Raw genomic sequence first — 20,157 nt, 5'->3', positions numbered from 1 at the left:
GAGCAAGCCTACATCCACAGAAGATCTGTGATTAGTTCTCCAAGATGTTTGGAACAACCTCCCTGCCGAGTTCCTTCAAAAATTGTTTCCAAATGCACCTAGAAGAATTGATGCTGTTTTAAAGGCAAAGAGTGGTCACACCAAATATTGATTTGATTTAGACTTCTCTTCTGTTCATTCACTTTGCATTTTGTTAATTAATAAAACATTTTAACAGTTCTATTTTTGAAAACATTCTTACTTTGCAGCAGTTTTTCCACACCTGCCTAAAACTTTTGCACAGAATTGTGTGTGTATATATATATATATATATATATATATATATATATATATATATATATATCAATAATCAGATAGATCGCTGTGCTTCTGGTGACCCCTCATCTATGATCAGCCCCCTTGTTCTATATGATACAGATTGGAGATCTGTTTGGTCCCTATCTCTTCCCCTTCCCTACTCTCTCTCTCCTCCCTCTCCTTCCTCTCTCTTCACCCACATCTATCTCTCCTTCCTACATTCAATCTCTTCTCCCCTTCTACTTCAGAAACCAAAGTGAATTGAAACTGGTGGGAGTATTAAAATTGAGGCTTGTATGGTATTAATATTATATTGGGACTAGTGGAAGTGTTAATATAATGTTGGTTTGCAATTAATTTAATGTCATGGTTGGTGGTGGTGGGGGATAGGTCTGCTATTACACAGGAATACTATTAATTTATTGAAGAAGCTGGTGTGGGGAAAATTGCATATTTAATAGATGTGAATACTATTAATTTTGGGGCTGCTTGGGGGGAAGGAGGCCTATGTATTAAACAAAAACAAATAATTTAATGTCTGGTTTAAGGGGAAGGAGGTATAATTATTAAATGCGAGTGCAGTGTTCACTCATTGTTTTCTATTAGGTGAATAGTATCTATCTTTTTCCAAAAAAGACCCCCAACATTCCAGGATCCAGGTAAGCAGCAACTGAGCTTAAGACAGAAGCAGCAGCACCAGATAGTCAAAGCAGGAAGTACAAGTAGGAGAGAGCAGCAGTGTCGGAGGGCCGTCTAACATTCGTAAAGGGCTAGGTATGCACTCACAGTGGGTTATCCATACCTCCTCAAGCCATGCATCATCATTTGGAGCAAGAAAGATGGGGGGAGCGCCAGAGTTCTCTATTACCCCGGGCGCTAAAATGCCTAATTATGGCTCAGGGTGGAGATATACTTGAAAAGAGCAATATAATGGTTCATCTGTGTAGAGACTGTGTGACAAATGTAGTTTTTTGTACAGTGACATAAATTTGCAGGACCGTCATCCTTAATAATATGACGTTATCATTTTTTCTCCAAGTTCTGCAGATCATGACTGTAAATTCCATGGAGATCCTGATCGTGAGTGCATACACACTGCAGAATTGGAATGACATCTTTCCATCGTTGAACGAGATATTTAGTCCGGTTTAAAACTTAAATGAAATGATAAGATGTGTTTTGGAACTACAATTGTTCATTGTTGCAGCAGACATACTAATACGATATAGGGCCGAATTTTCGTTTATCATGTGATGGGCCCGATAATCGTCTGAAGATACTGTAGTGTGTACCCAGCCATACCTGAATATACCTGACAGGAAAAAGTACAATTAAGCGAAGACAAATTTTGAGGTTAGAGGAACTTCCATTGTGTGACTTTAAAAAAAGAAAAAAAAACAGATAAACTACTGGCTACACTAATCACCAACTGAGAGTAATCGTGGACCTTGCCCCCAACCGAAAATCAGGATGCACACAGAACGAGTGCTGAGAATGCAGCCTAGAAAGGGTGTCTGAGCATGGACCAATAGGAATCTTTGCCCAGTCTTTAATGTGGCTCTGGTGTGTTCACAGAAGGGGCTGGAGCCCCACCCACCCCCACCATATTCTACTGTTGTTGAGCCCCAAAGTAGGACTCTGTGTACTTGCCTCTCGGCACCACTTTATACAGGTAAGTCAGCCTCAAACATTATATAGAATAGAAAAGTAATATGCATGACCAGATTTGAAAACCATTTCTCCATGTCTTAAATTTAAAATTTTGCATTAAGTTAAAAGTAATTCTGTTGATTGTTTAACATATGTAACAAAATCAACATAATGGTAATTTAAACTAAGCAAATATAACATTCCTCCATGTGATCTGCTGCATTGGACCTGATGTCACTGAAAACTTTACCAGTATAATAGCACACCAGGAAAATTATATAAATGTGGCTGAGAAGTAATAGAAAAAAAACATGCCGTGGTCAATGTAGCAACATTATTTTTAACATGTATTTAATTGAGATATGAAGTATGTAATTTTTTTGTTGCAATACAGTATAAAACATTTCTGCAACATGTTTTCTCTCATTTCGTATATAGATAAGGATTTGTAATAATAAGAAAACAAATTAAAAATAGAATGAACAACAAGCTGTTGAATAGCTGTGTAGCAAAATAACTAATTATAGTGGCTTTGTAGCTTCCAAGTCCTCATCTGTCGTTTTAAGCTTTGCCTGAGGATCAACTTTATGGTCTAATCAGATAAAATGAGAGTAAAACATATTTAACTAAGTTTTAATTATTTTGTCAAACATCTGTTTTTTATATACTTTAGTTGAGATGTCAGCAATTACTCAAGTTCAACAACGGTAATGGCAGGATCTGAGGTTATTTAAAGATCACCGCTCAGTGTAAATGAAGTTTACACAGTTCATTAACACTGAATCATGTTCCTGTAAAGTTATAGCTGTTATAACAAGCAGGTTTCTCCTTACTCCTTGAGGTAGATTCATTCAAAGTTGATAAAAGCTAGCAGTCATCAACTGATATTTAGAGTTTTTCCAAGGAGTGATACATAGCTTGAAAAAACAAAAACACCACTTTAGTTCAATAATTCCTAATTTTTAAAAGTTATTGTAAAGGAGAATAAACCATATTAAATTAGCATGAATAGCATCTTCATGTTGAAGGATATAAGTATTGAATTCCAATACTTCTAACGCCAAGAGATTATTAAAATATTTCAATCAAAACTTTGGAGCAAAGGTATGCTGGAATTAAATAAATCTTTAAGTATTAATTTTATTGATGAAAGCTAACAAGCCATGAAACGATGGAATGCTCACCGCATTCACATCAAGTATGTCTAACTGCAGAGTACTCCCACAGAAATAGTTTGAGTCTCAAGAACAATTTAACCACAAATCCTACTCATTTTGCATAATAGCTCAGTTTATGTTCTCTGTAGGCACATATAGGTTCACTACGGGACAGATTCAACTGGCCGGGATGTTCCTGTGAACATCGTGACCGTACTTTATTACCGTTTATACGGTAATGAGTAATGCTTACTTTTGCTCACACCTCTATGAGGCACGAGCAAAAGTTAGTAGTACTTTCACTTAAAAAAATAGCCACGTAGTGTCTCGATGCCCTTCCTGGACACTGCGCAGCAATTTTTTTTTAGAATTGAATCTGCCCCTATATCTCATTTTATATCACATATAACTCTATTACTAAACAAATAACACCATCCATTGTAAGTGTGGCCATGAGATCCAGACGTGTTGTACCTAAGGGCACGTATAGAGTAATTTTGGCTCTGGGGTCCACTGCTTCATTTGCAGTCTTAAATTACAAGACTATGCACAGTATGAACAAAAGTTACCCTTCTGATACGTCTGTAAACCATACTTGACTACTCCCCCGGAACCCTCCTGGACTCCCTGGAGAGTAGGTCACCCTCCCGGATCCCACCTCTCCTCTTGTAAAAAGGGTGGGCAGGGGTCTTAATGATGCAATTCACTTTGTAAAGACCCCATCTCCCCTGCACAAGGATGCAATCAGTTTATTGCACAGCAGGGGCCATGAAGCTGCAAATCACATAGTCATGCCCCCCGGCACTTGCCCTTTAGAACTCTTTTCCGGGAGGCCTAGAAAATGGACAACATGGGTACACAGAATATATTTGGGAAAAAAGTAATAAAATAAGAGTATGGGGTGGAGGCAGTCACTTTGTGCGCTTAATGAATATTGATGAGAATGCAGTTTATCCATTCACTGGGATCTAGTGATATCAATGAGGCATTGCATACAGACAACTGGAGAAATTTTGAGGCATATGAAGAGACAAAGCGTTACGTCCGAATACATTATTTCAAAAGAAAATTGAGTGTTGTAATAATGAGGTACTATGAGAAGTACTTAATAAATTTGTTGGTTGTACATAACATTTACAAAAGCTGCCATCTACAGCACTGCACACTGCTGGCCTGTCTCAAACTTCTCCTACTCAAACAGCCAAAAACAGAAGTCAGGATTTTATGTACAGGTGGTGTACAATCCCTCTTGGAAAATGAGAAGTAGGTAAACCATAAAAGAACCAACAGACATGTAATGTTTAATCTTATAGCAAGAGAAAAGCATAGGAGAATACAAAAGTAAACTTGGGCAAATGTATACGTTACAAAGGTGTAACTACCATAGTAGCAGGGGATGCAGATGCTATGAAGCCCGCAGCTGGAGAAGCCACCCTGCCCTGTCAAAGCCCTGAGATAGATAGATAGATAGATAGATAATATTCTGTTTTGTTTTCTGTACTAGCCAACTGTCCTGCATTGTCTAACAGAGCTCTGATTTCTGAACCCTTACTTTCTAAATTAATTAAATAATTTGTATCAGTGGTACATATAGAAATAACCTTTTTTTATCTGAAAATGTCTTTTTGTGAAAATTTGATACATTATAAAGTGTAATGCTGCAATCTAACTCTTTTACCCTGTGATTTGCAAATGGGTACAGATGCCCACTAATGTGATGTTTGCCCTGGGCCTACAAATGTCTTAATGTGGTTCTGGTGTATTATTATTATTATTATCGTCGATTTGTAAGGAGCCACAGTGCTCCGCAGCACCATACAGTATGGAAAACAGGACATACATAAAACAAGGGCATACAAGACAGACAATATAAATGCAGACATGAAAACAAAGGGTATGAAGGACCCTGCTCATTGGAGAGCTTATATTCTAAGTGGAAGAGGGCACAGCTGAAACAAAAGAACCGAGTGTGGCTTAGAGTGGAGATTGGGACAGCTGCGAGGGTTTATTAGTGTGAATAGTATCATCAGGAATAAGTTAAGCTTTAAAAATTAGATGTGTTTTTAGAGAATGTCTCAAGTTTTGAAGGCTGTGGGAAAGCCTGATTGGGTGTGGTAGGGAATTCCATAAGTGGGTAGCAGCACGGGAGAAGTCTTGTAGGCGGGAGTGAGACGTGGTTAATAGAGATAAGATAAGTCGCAGGTCAGAGGTAGATCTAAGAGATCCGGAGAGAGACTATTTTCATATGAGATTTGAGCTGTATGAAGGGGTGGTGTTGTTGAGGGCTTTGTAGGTAAGGTTGAGTAATTTGAATTGGATTGGATACAGGGAGTCAGTGTAGGGATTTGAAAAGTGGTGCAGCAGATGTGGAGCGGTGAGAGAGGAAGATCAGTCTTGCAGCAGCATTTCAGATGGATTGAAGTGTGGATATATGGATGTCGGGAATACCAGATAGCAGGAGGTTGCAGTAGTCAAGAATGGAGATGATGAGAGAATGGAGGTTTTTTTTTAGCATGTTGAGTAAGAAAAGGGCATATTCTGGCAATGTTTTAAGGGTGGAATCGACAGGACTGGGAGAGAGTCTGGATTTGAGGAATAAAACAGTGGCCAGATTCAACTGTGACACAAGGCAGCGGGCTTGGGAGACTGACAAAATTGTGGTGCTATTAGCAGTGAGGGAGATTTGAGGGCAGGTCGTGTTTCTGGCAGGAGGGAAGATAATAAACCATGTTTTGGATATGTAGAGCTTTAGGTAGCGTTGAGACATCCATGTGTAGATAGCTGAAAGACAGTTGGTTATACAAGATATTACAGAAGGGGAGACGTCTGGAGAAGAGATATAGATTTGGCTGAAGTGAAGTGTTTTGTTGTAGAAAGAAGTGGCCTGATTAGGGCAGGACAATGCAGACATTGTAGAAAATAGTTGATTAAGTGAAAATGAGAAGTTGACTGGGTTTAGGAGTCATTGTGAACTTGTGGATTTGGGTGGAGGAGGGAGGGTATGAGATAAGGTCAGGCTGAAGGAAAGAAGGTTGTGGTTGGAGAGTGGGAATGCTAAATTCGCTAAATTAGAGATGGAGCAGTAGCGGGAGAAGACAAAGGGAGTGTTCATCACAGTGGATGGGAGATGAGGTCCACTGGGAGAGACCAAAGGATGAAAGTGGAAGAAGTTTAGTGGTGGAAGAGATAGTGGGATTATCAATGGGAATGGTGTATAGATAAATCAGTTTAATGCAACTTGTCCCTGTTTATTAAATATACTGTACATTGTGACAACACTACATAACCCAACATGGGCACCCATAATATAAAATATAATGTTTTGAGGGGGAAAAAAGTAATGAAATAAAAGTATTCATACCTAATCAAGCTATTTGTGGTGTTGGCAATATCAACATGCAGACCTAAGACATATGTGTATGGTTCTGTTTTGTGCACAGAACTAATTCAAACTTTTAATACATTTTCAACAATAATTAAATACATATGGATTGGACTGTATATTTCAAGGCCAGAACAAAAGAACAGGTGCATTCACTTTCATTAAAAAGACAGATTTTGACACCTTTCCCTGTAATTAATCAACTATGTTGAAACATGAACTGCCAGACCTTATAATCTGTGGACGACATAGCCAGCCAAAATACAGCTACATCTAGATAAAGACAGGTGTTGAGCTGGCAGGATGGATTTAAAAATTATATTTAATCTTTGATAGCAGTAAAAATATATTCATTATATTAGAAAAACAAAAATGATCATTTAGGTACAAACCTGCAGGGTTAGGTATGAAGTTGTAGTTGAGATACAACTGAGTACCTAGGCTGTAACTGTATCTGTAGTCATAAGATCAGAGAGTTCTGGGTTGTACAGGACAGTCAGTAAGAAAGACAATGTCACCTGAACCTATTACTTGTGTTCATGGTAGAGCTACTGGGCTAAATATAAATGATGCTGCTTGTAGATACTGCTGCAAAAAGGGTTGTCCAGAAACATTTCTTAAATGAAATACTTATGCTTCTAAAATTATTTTATATCTTGGTTTATTCCTATGTTTACTCTGTCTCCTGTGTGTAAGTATGTTAGGGAGATTAGAGTGTAAGCTCCAATGAGGCAGGGACTGATGTGAGTTCTCTGTGCAGCACTGCAGAATTAGTGGCATTGGCACACGCAGGGGGGGTTTCTGAGTCTCCAGAAACCCCCTCTGCGCTAACTCAGTGCCCACCATGGCGGCACTGTACTATACAGCAGCCGCGGCGCTGTCAAAGAAGCGTCCGCGGCGGTGCTGTATTGTATAAGAAGCGTATACAGCACCGCCGCGGACGCTTCTTTGGCAGCGCCGCGGCTGCTGTATAGGACAGCGCTGCCTAAATGGAGCTGCTGTGCATGCGCGGGCGCATGTGCAGCAGCTCTTGGTTGTTTTTTTTTTTTTTTGGTCAGGGGGGGGGGGACCGCCCCTTAACAATCCTGCGTGCGCCCTGAGTGGCGCTATATAAATGATGATGTCTCCTAACAGTGCCCAATTGAAATCACTAACAGCAACTCTCCCTTTGAAGCTCCCCCCCTGCTGTTGACTTTGCGCACTCCTTTAAGTAAACATCATGCTTGACTGACATTTATCCACCCACTGAGCCTACAGTGTCCTGAAAGCTTATAACATCTTGTTGGAAATTATTGAAATTGTAAAAGTGAGACGGATTTAACCATTTTGTGAGGATATCTACTGGGACATTACGCTCGTACTCCTAGTGTATGATATCGCAGTATCCTGATGTTGACTGCAGCAGCTCCAGATGACATGTCACAATATTTTAGTGTCACATTGTAAGTTCAAAAGTGGAGTGCTCATAAATCCATGACAGCAGTTAGATCATTTGACATGAAGATTGGCAATATAGATATATCATGGCATTAATGTTTAAAAAGAATTAAATGAAACAGAAAAGTACACTTTATTTCCTGACTAAGGTTACTAGGTTAAAAAAGTAATGTGCCCTTAAATAGGGCTAGTTTTCATTAAAAGAATTCTTAAAAAGTAAAGTAGGCAGTTAAAATTAAACAAAAATAAAAACACTTTCATAGCTAATCATAATACTAAGTGACAGATGTCAGGCTTTGCAGCAGCTCAATTACACTTTAAGGGCTAGATTTACTAAGCTGCGGGTTTGAAAAAGTGAGGATGTTGCCTATAGCAACCAATCAGATTCTAGCTGTCATTTTGTAGAAAGTACTAAATAAATAAGCTAGAATCTGATTGGTTGCTATAGACAACATCCCCACTTTTTCAAACCCACAGCTTAGTAAATCTAGCCCTAAGTGAACCTTAGTAACCTAAGTTACCCTTAGTAAATCTAGCCCTAACTTATTTAGGGGCGTGGCCTGGACGAGCATGGAGTAGCAAGCACAGTTACGAGCTCTCCATCCCAGATATCCTGTTGATCTCCGTTATAGTGGAATAAAGAAACTTTTGGACCCAAAACTGTGCATCCGAATAGTTGCTGTACATAGTGTACCTGTTTTGATAGTGCTCTTGCCATTTTGCCCGAGACTGGGAGAGAAAGAGTTGAGCATCTGGGTAGAGGAATACTACAGGCAGTCTGTGGCAGTTTCTGGCAGTTGATGACTGCTGGGACATAGCGCCTCTGTAATACCACATACTGGCCTAGGTGAACACAGCCTGTGATATCCATCTGATACAGGTACATTTATATCCTTGTACAAGTGAGGAGTAACTGAATTGGGCTCTGGACTTATTTGATTTTCATTATCAGTGTTGTTGGAGGAGATATACCTTTCTCTGTGAAGATAACTGGCTGCAATGCACTGCTAGCAATACAATCTGAGCTGTACACCTATATGTAATTAAAGCTATACAGGTTACAGGGTTACATATAAGCTTATAGGATAAATATCATCCCAGCTTTCCTGTGAAATTATGGGCAAACATAACCAGTCCACTGCAGCGGGAAAATTGGACCGCTTTGCTCGCTCCTCCACTACAGCCTCTGGTTCAGGAGATGCATCACATCCCGTTACTCCCCCTTTGTCGGCTCCACTGGCGGACCCTGAAGTTACATTACAGCAGGTTCTGCAGGCCATTGGGGCATCTGAAAAGCGTGTTACGGATAAAATAGGAGAGGTGCAGGTGGACCTCTCTCTTCTCCGGCAAGACGTGCAAAAAATCAGGGAGAGAGTGGGTGAAGTGGAGACACGTGTGTCTACATTGGAGGACACTTCTGCACCAGTTGCGGGCCGGTTGGAGAGTCCGGAGGTGCAAGCCTCTCTGTTTAAACAAAAGCTTACGGATATGGAGGGGCGTTTGCGTCGCAGCAACATTCGGTTGGTTGGATTGCCCGAGAAGGCAGAAGGTGTCTCCCCAGAATCCTTCTTGGAAAAGTGGTTAATCCAACTGTTTGGTACAGATTCATTTACAGCCCAATTCGCAGTGGAGCGGGCTCACCGTATTCCAACTCAAGCACCCCCTCCTGGAGCCCCCCCACGCACCTTCATAGCCAAATTGTTGCCCTATCGTGACCGAGATACCATTCTACGCTTGGCTAGGCAGAAAGGTTCAGTGGAATACAATGGTCAGCGAGTAGCAATGTATCCTGATTTCGCTCTGGATGTACAAAAGAACAGGGCTCAATTCATTCCGGTGAAGAGAAGATTGAGAGATTTACAGATCCCATATGCCATGATTTTCCCTGCCCAGTTGAGAGTGGTTTCAGAGGGCCGTACATCCTTTTTTGATACTCCCCGGGAGGCTGCAATTTGGTTGGACCGCCTAGCTGCTGCTGGACGCTGATGCTGGATGAGTACTTTTTTTATGTCTCTCCTGATAGTCCTTTGGACATTGCTGATTTGTCATTGATATTATGCATGGTATTTGCTATACATAATGTAATTTCTCTTCTGTGGTACAAAAAAAAAAAAAAAAATGTATTTCGCTCAGGTGGGGTCTGTGATTTTCAAACTAATATTGAAAGGTCCACTGTAAAAAAAAAAAAAAAAAAAAAAATATGTAATGGGCTGGAGAGCCCATGGCTTTAAGGCCGTTCTTTTCCTCTCTTGTCTCAATTCGCCCCTTTTCCTTCCTTCCTTTTCCTTCCTCTATCTTCTGGTATTTTGCGGGTTGGCGGGTGACCTTTTTTGGTAGTGTGCTGGCCTGCTGAATATCTTAAGGTAATTTTAGTTAGGGTTTAAGGTATACTAAAGTTGGGTGGAGTATACAGGGTGGGGGTATGGGCTTAGTATTAAAGCTATTTAAGTTGTGGGTAGTTTTAATGTTATCGCAAATATATAGACAAGGATTATATGTGCTTATAAGTATGTCAATGTATGCTCTGCAGGGGTGTGGGATGCGGGGTAGTGAGATAAGAGGGACTACTATTATATGTATTCTGGTACATCTGATAAGGAGCTGAAAATTCTCTCCTGGAATGTGCGGGGCCTAAATAATGCTGTGAAACGTTCTCTTGTACTAAGACAAATTAGAAAAAATTATCCTGATATTGTTTGTCTATTGGAGACTCACTTACACGGTGATAGAATACTCGCCCTTAAAAAAGCATGGGTAGGCAGGGCATACCACTCTACTTACACAACTAATTCTCGAGGGGTCTCTATATTGGTACATAAACGTCTCTGCTTCTCCTTGGAAAAAATTCAAGTGGATGCAGGGGGAAGGTTTGTACTGATGAAGACTGTCATTAATTGGGTTCCGGTGATTCTGTTAGCTGTATATATACCCCCACCGTATAATGGTGAGGTGTTAAGGAAATGTGGAGAATTCATGGCATTGTTCCCAGAGGTTCCAGCCATTTGTATAGGGGATTTTAATAATGTGATAAATGGAGAGGTGGACAGATGGAGAGAGAAAAATGCTGTAGTTGGCAACTCTAAGTCGGCCTTTTCTGCTCTGGTTGAGGAAATGGGGTTAGTAGATGTATGGCGTTTGAGGCACTCAGAAGATGTCCAATTCTGCTGCTTTTCTACATCATATAATGCATTTTCAAGAATTGATCTGGCTCTGCTGTCACACTCTCTGGTACCGCTGGTAAGGAGCGTGGAATATAGGGCTAGGGGAATTTATGACCACTCGCCCCTCTGCCTATCTATTGATTTTGCAATTGATAGAGGCCAGTCCTTTTGGAAATTAAATCCCTTCTGGCTCTCCTTGATGGGTACAGGAGCGACCTTGGTGACACAGTGGGAAGGCTTCTTTGTAGATAATCTGGTAACAGCAAGGCCACCTATAGTTTGGGACGCTTTTAAGGCTTTCCTAAGGGGGACATTAATTGCTGGCATAGCTGAAATTAAAAAGTCGTCCAGACAAAAAGAACAGATATTAGAGAAAAAGTGTAAATCCTTAGTAGCACAATACATTGCGGACAAAACTGAGGTTGCAAGGGGAACATGGCAGTTGGCCCAGAGAGAGTGGGTAGAGTATGTATTTGAGAAATCCAAACGTAAATTTCTGTTTTCTAAGCATGTACGATATGCAGAGGGCGATAGAAATGGTAGCTTCCTGGCTTATCTGACAAGGGCGGAGAGGGCAGATGCAGCAGTACCGGTTATCTGTGATGACAGTGGGGTTAAGAAGTATCTGATGCCTGATATTGTTGAGGTATTGCATAAATATTACACGAATACATATAAGTCACAGGTCAGATATGACATGGATACGTTACAGCAGTATTTGAATGGTATCTCCCTTCCTGTCCTCTCCGATGATAGTAGGGAGTTTTTGGACTCACCCTTTACTCTTGAAGAGATTGATATAGCTATTATGTCAATCCCTAATGGTAAAGCCACTGGAGTAGATGGAATCCCAATTGAATTATATAAAAAACACCGGCCCTTTTTTGTGTCTAGGTTGTTGGATACATTCAGCGAGCTGGGTGAGATTGGCGCTCTTTCCCCTTCAATGGCAGAGGCAATAGTGGTGGTGCTGCCTAAGTCAGGGAAAGATTTGTTGTACCCTGAGTCCTACCGCCCGATTTCACTTTTGTCAAATGATGTTAAGATTCTAGCAAAATTACTGGCTTTGAGGTTAAGTAGAGTGGTGCTGGAATTAATTCATCCGGATCAGACGGGATTTATGCCGGGCAAGTCCACGTCTATCAATCTTAGAAGGCTGTATACTCTCCTGCAGGTGCGGTCACCCTCTTCTGAGAGCGAAGTTGTGGTGTCCTTGGATGCAGCCAAGGCGTTTGACTCGGTGGAGTGGCCATACCTGTGGGAGGTATTGTCCCGATTTGGAGTGGGCCCGGAATTTATAAAATGGGTTAAACTTTTGTATTCACATCCAGTGGCGCGGGTCTGTGTCAATGGGCATCTTTCTCAACAATTTCAATTAGAGCAGGGTACTAGACAGGGATGCCCATTGTCTCCGGCCCTGTTTGCATTAGCAATAGAGCCGCTGGCCTGTAAGATCCGGCATGATAGAGAAATTGTGGGACTTAGATCAGAGCACAGAGAGGATAAGGTGGCATTATATGCAGATGATATGCTGTTGTTCCTTTCAGATCACGACACTTCCCTAAAACATTTGCTGCGGGTGGTTGATGGATTTGGTTTTTTTTCCGGCCTAAAAATTAATTGGGATAAATCTAGCGTGTTCCCTCTGGGATGGGAGTGTCCCGTGACAATGCCAGAAGGCTTACAGTTAAAATGGGCATCAAAATTCAAATACTTGGGAATATGGATCTCTAATACCCCCGCTGAATATGTAGAACTTAATTTGCGGCCCCAGATCAAATACATTAAAGAAAAAACTCATGTATGGAAGAAGCTCCCACTTTCTGTCTCCGGTAGGATACATTTAATTAAGATGATGGTGCAGCCAAAGTTTTTATATATACTCCAGCAGTCACCTGTATATATTCCACCCTCCATTTTCCGCTGCATTGATAGCTATTTGATTTCATTGGTTTGGGGAGGGGGAAGGGCTAAGGTCAAGCTCAGCTCGCTCTATAGATCCAGATCTTCTGGTGGATTTGCACTTCCTAACTTGAAATTATATTATTTTGCCTCTCAATTGGTCCACCTTAAGTCATGGGTTTCGGACCCCGATTACCATGAGCTACATTGGTTGTTGGTACACCAATTTAATTCTAATCACACTCCCTTACAGTCACTGCTGGCGGGGCGGCTTGGTATGCGGGCTCCTCCGCTCCTGATTCAGGCAGTTAAGATTTGGACAATCTGTAATCAAATAATGAAACAAACTGACATTGATCCATATACTCCTATCTGGGGGGCAAAGAAATTTGAGAAGTTGAATACAGTGAAGAGGGCCAGGGATAGGTCTCGGTTGGGTGTGGTGTCGGTAGGTCAGCTTTATGATACAAATGTACTTAAATCCTTCGAACAGTTGGTTGGGGAATTCTCTGTACCCAGAACAATGTTTTATTCTTACCTTCAGTTACGACACGCCCTAAACACACAATTTAAAGGGGAGACTTTGGTGTTTGGGGTGGATCCACTGAGGAAACAATTACAGGCCTTGGGTTATAGAGGTCTGATCTCTCGAATGTATTCATGTCTTCTGTATGAATCCACTGCAGATGATTTGGATGGTTTGAGGAATCAGTGGGAAATAGATATTGGCCCTTTATCAGACAAGGAGTGGGAAATGGTTACAGACAGTACTAAAGGTTATACTTCATCATTAAAATTTCAACAAATACAGGTGTTTATCTTACACAGGGCCTACTTTACCCCTATTAGATTGGCAAAATTTCGCCCGGATGCTACCCCTAACTGTCCGAAATGCAATTCGATCAATGCTAACTTTTGGCACCTTCTATGGGAGTGTTCATGTATACAAATCTTCTGGCGAAGGATCAGGAGATGTATTCAGGTTACTGGAATTGAAGTGTCTCTTAGTTCACCGGCCACTTGTCTCTTTGGGCTCCGATTGAAGGGGACAGTTAATAAACTGACAAAAATGTACATTTCACAGTTATTGATGTTGGCTAAGGTCTGTATAGCGAGGCTGTGGTTGGCCCCGACGAGTCCCACGGTTAAAAATTGGAAGGCACTGGTCAATACCACCATAAGGCACGAGAGATTTGTTTATACTTGCAGACAGGCTCTGAAGGAATTTGAGAATATATGGTACAGATGGTTAGAGTCTCCATTCTATCCTATGTCATCTAGTACAGATGCTCTATCTACTTAAATGTATGGCTACCGCAGTTCTTATAATAAGTATCTAAGTCCATGTAATAAACCCTGCATGTGTAACATACTTATGTATAAGCATTTACGATGTATGATCCTGAATGAATATAGCACATTTATTATTATTATGCTTTAATGTAATCTTGTAAATTCCGTCATTTAATTCCGATATGTATGCGATTGTTTTTCTTTTTGTTGTTTAGTATGTTTATATCTTAAAAAATTTCAATAAAAATACTGGATTTAAAAAAAAAAAAAATCTAGCCCTAAGTGTTTTTGTTTGTTCATTCTATTTATTTCATTTTTAACAGTTAATGAATAACAAACACAATCCCAGAGCAAGAAACATATGAAAGGACAAGACAATATAAAAGTTCATTCACTAACCACAGTATAAGCAGAGGAGCAGTAGTTATGTGTAAATGCACTAGTTTGTCCACCTACTACATACCCACATTCTGCCTTTCTGAACTGTCCTCAAAAAATCATTCTCTGCGACCTTACGCAGGATTGTGGGTTCATATGGAAAAGCACACAGTAGAAACAGTAAAAACGTTACTTCTAGGTCATGTCTAACACTTTAGGGGAGACCACTTCATTGATTTGAACTTTACCAATTAAGTCTTAAATAAATCATTAGCGTGAGAGGACATCAGGATTGTATTTATTACATGTGTCACATTTCTGTTCTCAAATGTTTTTATTATACTGGGAAATGGTACTAAGTTCTAAAATTGTATACACTTTCTCCATACCTACAGTGTTAGACAGCAGAACAACTCCCTGGTAGAAAGCAACAAATACATGATGTAGGAAGGATACCTTTAAAACGAGTAAAGCAGAGAATTTGTGCAGGGGTTTTGCAATAAACACCCTCTGCCCCCTGGCCAGTAGATTGGACATCTTCTACTGCTTATCAAAGTCTGTTCAGAAATTAGTGCTCCTCTCTGCACAGTTTATATACAATGCTCTCCTAGCTTTTAGCCCCAGTAGTAGGTATATGCTGCAGTCACAGTTTAGGGTTAGTATCTCCCGTACCATGATGCTTTTGGGTATTGTACCTCCTCAGTTCCACAAGTAGGAGATACATAGTATACTGAAGAATGTTTGGGTGTGGTTCTCTTTTAAAGGCTTACAAAGGTCAAACACATTTGGGAACATAATGCCCCTCTTTAGGCAAGCTTTTACCTTCCATTGTTGTTACTCTCCACTAAAATGTCTCTTGTCTTACATGTAATGTGTCCCTTTCACAACTGACTCTCAAGTGACTTTAAGGTTAAAGTATATATGTCATTTTCTGTCCATTCAATGACTGAGTGAAAGCAGGTTTCCACAGTCAATTGTCAAACAAACTGCTGTAGGTTGCAGGTTGCATTACGTAACCATGAAAGCATTTCTACACTATTATCACTGGACAAACAGATTTACAAGAGGGATTTATGCTAATTAAAAACGTCTGGGAAAGATATTATTGTGGCAGGAGAATATAAATAATTGTTCATCAGGACCATATTAAAAGCTGAAAGAAAAGTGAATGCCTGATAAGCAGCAATGAAACATTGTAAAATGACTGTGTAAAGTGTCCACTTCCTATAATTTTCAGTGCTTTGTTGTACAAAGAGCTGGGTAGACAGCTTGCAAATATCTACCAGCGTACAGACCTATGACATGAAGTCATGCCGTTTTCTGATAGTGACTCAAAACGATCATTTATTTAATGCAGAAGTTGTTTGAGGTCAAACATTTCTGCTTATGCTACTTTTCCATTTATTTAGACCTGTATTAACTAATTATAAATAATATATTTGCTGTTTCTGGGTATAAATGCTTAAATATTTGACTAGTCAAAGCACCTTTTTCTTATCAATCGTCATCTCCTGCTCTTGTGTATATGTCTAGTTTTAAAGTGGGTGGATATAGAACAACCTGTAGCCAGATTATCAGAGTGCTCACATCGGAACTGTATTTTTAATGAGATGAATGTGCCAATCTTGTACAAGACAGTAACATGTCCCCTTTTCTATTAAAAATTCAACTTAGGACAATAAGTTATATTAAAGTCTGTGTATTACCGAGATTTATAATAACTGGAATGTTTATAAGATAACTACATTTGTTCACCATACTGTCTTTCACCCCTCTTTAGTCATCTTGGACAGAGATGACAGACGCTGTAAATTGCATTGTTCGCGTTTAATGATCCTTTACAATAGGGATGCATGTGATAGCGGTAGTGTCAGGATATGAGGATTAGAACTGAAGTATGCAGGAAGCCACAGATTGAGAGGACTCAGTTCTCAGAAAGTGCTCAAAAAATTCCCAGCAACTATTCTCACACATTCAGTTGGTCATCATTCAGAAACAACAACACTAGGTTGACAATTCACATGGTCGACAGTATTAAGTGGTCGACAACTGAAATGTAGACAGTATTATTAGGTTGACAATTCAAATGTAGACAGTATTTTTAGGTCTACAATTCAAATATAGACAGTATTATAGGGTTATAAATAGGGTTAGGGATATTATTGTCGACCTAATATTACTATCTACATTTGAATTTTCGACCAAATAATACTATCTGCATTTGAATTGTTGACCTAATAATGCTGTCTACAGTTCAATTGTCGACCTAATAATACTGTCAATGCCATTGTCGACTTTCTAACCCTGTCTATATTATGGTGTCAACCATTTAAATGTTGTTCATGTAGCTATAGAATATATGTATGACACCGTATGTATACTGTTACTGCTTTTAGCTTATTTCACACAGGAAACGTGTGAGCCTCTATGTTTTCCATAAACATGGGCAGCAAAGTGGCCTAGTGGTTAGCACTTCTGCCTCACAGCACTGGGGCCATGAGTTCGATTCCCAACCATGGCCTTATCTGTGTGGAGTTTGTATGTTCTCCCTGTGTTTGCGTGGGTTTCCTCCAGGTGCTCCGGTTTCCTCCCACACTCCAAAAGCATACTGGTAGGTTAATTGGCTGCTATCAAAATTGACTCTAGTGTCTGTCTGTGTCTATGAGTGTGTCTGTGAGTGTGTCTCACAGGGAAATTAGACTGTGAGCTCCAATGGGGCAGGGACTGATGTGAATGATTTCTCTGTACAGCGCTGCTGAATTAGAGGCGCTATATAAATAAATGATGATGATGATAAACAGAACATGAACAGTAACTGTAGCCATCTTTTCAGTGCATATTTTTTTCATGCTTCATTTTCAATATTAAAAAAGTAAGTGTTCACTAGAATATACATCAAGGGTACATGAATGTTCATTGTGTGAGGATCAGTGCCAATTGCTTGTGTTTTGAATTCATATTACAAGGACAAACAACCTGTTTACAAAGTATAGAGGACATGTAATATTCAGGGGGGTCATTAGGACAGCAGAATTCCCCTTCTCAATAAGTGTCGGTATTGTTGTCTATGTAGTTAATAGTAGAGATGCTCAGGCTCGGTTCCCCAAAAACCGAACACACCTTCGCCTTTCTCTATGAGTGGTAGTTCTGCAACTGTCACTGAAGCATCTTCTTGTAAGGTCAGTCATGACCAAGCAAGACCTTGTCATTCTGACTACAAAGTGGTAAAATACTTTTACGTGTAAAAGCCTAGCTGGAAGAAAACAGTAAGACACTAGAGGAAAATATATGTTCAGATTCAGAAATGGCACAAATCCCTGAGGAGAGTCTATCCACGAGTGCTAGGTGTAAGCCTGATCTTTCTGATAGAGTACCCATAAAAAAGGCCCCTTTCAGCATTTCTGCAGAGGTGTGTATGAACAGCCCAAGTGTAGCCGGTGATACACAAATTGAGGATGCCAATTTATAATTGCAACAGATTGAGGGGGAAATTTGTGTAGCTGAGGAGGGCGCTAATGAGGATGTTGATGAGGATGATGTTGTTTGTGTAAGTCCTGCAGTTCTTGCACGTGAAAAGAAGAAGGCCATTGTCATGCTTGGGCATAAGACCAAAAAATCCATCTCTTATGTGTGGAATTATTTTTACCCAATCCTAATAACAGTTGTCTAGCCATTTGTAGTGTTTGTAAAGCCACACTCAGTAGAGGTAGGGACCTTAATCATCTAGGAACCTCATCCATGTTACGCCATTTGTAGCAAGTTCATGGCAAGCTTTTGGGAAAATTGGAAACTTATGCTAAAAAAATAACAACAAGCAGTCCAGCATCAGCTAGGTCCCTTCTCTCAGATAGATCCCAAATCTGCAATCTACACCCAAAACACCGTCCTAATCAATAACCTCAGTAGTGATCGGAGTTAGTCCTGCATCCAAGTTGGTAAAGCTAGTTGACTCCTCCACTATCCTGGAATCCTTTAGAAGAATTCTTGAGCGTTAGTCCCACTGCTGCTGCTGCTGCTGGGGGTGGATCTTCATCCCAGAAGCAGACCAAGAAGAGGACTACCAGCAGTTTACAATTGACTGTTAAACAATGCTTTGCAAGAGGAAGCAAGTATGAAAACTGTCACCCAATTGCAAAGCGGATCACAGACGCCATGGCGACTATGCTAGTATTAGATCTGCGTTCCATATCCATTATTAATGCAGCTGGTTTTAGACAGCATAGCAGGAAAAAGTTTATAAAAAAATTAGATTTTTTTAAGTGATAGTTTCCCTAACCTAAACGTCCTTCTTAGATTTGTAGTTAATTATTAGGGTTAGTGCTAGTTAAGATATCATAACAAGGATTTGCATCGGATGTTGAAGTATGTACAATATCTGTGCAACATGCTTGTGACAAATGGATGGAAGGAACAGAAAATCGCTACATCTGCATATAATCAGCACAGTATTATGTAGAATCATACTCTGGCAGTTACTGTTTGTTTCAAACAATATTATTTTCCAAAAAAACTAAAACATAATTTACAGATATTGAATTTCTTTGCAAACTGGGAAAACAAAGTTATGCAAGAATTTTCACATGACTAACCACAAACTGAAATCCCTGACACATCCCAAATCAGCAAAGTAAAACACCTGGGTATATATTTAGTTTTCATGTAAGGAATACATTGCTTGCTGAAAAAAGCTGTTTATTTTTCATTAACTTTTTGGGGGTCTATTAAGAGATTATGACCTAAAAACGATCAGGTTACAAAAGGCACAGCATTCTCTGTTAATTACCATACTTGCTTACCGTGGTGAGCAGAGAATAATGGATGCAGAATCCTGGTTCCGAGGGAAAATATTCATCCGATACAAATCGTATCCTAATCTGATTTCCTTTTGATGTCTGTTTGCTGGGTACTGCATTAGAACCACACCAGCGTCCAAGGATGATACCATCACTGGGGTCTTCAATCTCTACAAAATCAAACCTGATATAATAAAAATAAAGGGTAAATTCCAATACCATCATGGACAACTGTCAAAAAGAAATGACACATTAGGACAACACAACCCACTAGTCACTAGTGGAAACAAAACCATTGCATGTGTGTACCAATAAATTTATAGAAAAACAACTGTATAGTACAATTTTCTAAGAATCAGAGATCTTCTTCATCAGCTATTTATATATATAAAAAATAGCTGATGATGATGACTCAAGGATCTTACATGAATGTGTTTGTAGCTTTGGATCTTGTAAAATCTACATTTAATAAAATGTTCAGTGACCTGAGAGAATGTTGGGTTGTTCTTTCATTAGTAAATTGAGTCCTGAAAGTATTCCCCTTTATACTTCTGACAATGATCGTTATACTCTTTCTTAGCATGCTTAAACCAATTTAAAATTGAATGCATTTACATTTAAAATGTAAGTGGGACATGTGCTATTTAACCAATTCTTAAAAAACAGTATTTGCAAATCACTGAATTGAACTGAAGCAAAAAAATGCT

General features: G+C 39.7%; 1 protein-coding gene across 3 annotated transcripts in view; it reads right to left on the bottom strand.

Annotated features, from left to right (window-relative positions):
- PDGFC (platelet derived growth factor C) overlaps window positions 1-20,157 on the bottom strand; it is a 231,480-nt gene that overhangs the window by 55,673 nt on the left and 155,650 nt on the right. For all 3 annotated transcript variants that reach the window (XM_075198278.1, XM_075198286.1, XM_075198283.1), the window contains one exon: window positions 19,454-19,634. In XM_075198278.1, coding sequence (XP_075054379.1) covers window positions 19,454-19,634 — 181 coding nt within the window. The remainder of the gene's footprint in view (window positions 1-19,453; window positions 19,635-20,157) is intronic.

Source organism: Mixophyes fleayi, chromosome 1 (genome assembly GCF_038048845.1).
Source record: "Mixophyes fleayi isolate aMixFle1 chromosome 1, aMixFle1.hap1, whole genome shotgun sequence".
Classification (NCBI taxonomy): Eukaryota; Metazoa; Chordata; class Amphibia; order Anura; family Limnodynastidae; genus Mixophyes; species Mixophyes fleayi.
The sequence above is the reverse complement of the archived record's forward strand: the minus strand, read 5'-3'. Positions and strand labels throughout refer to the sequence as shown.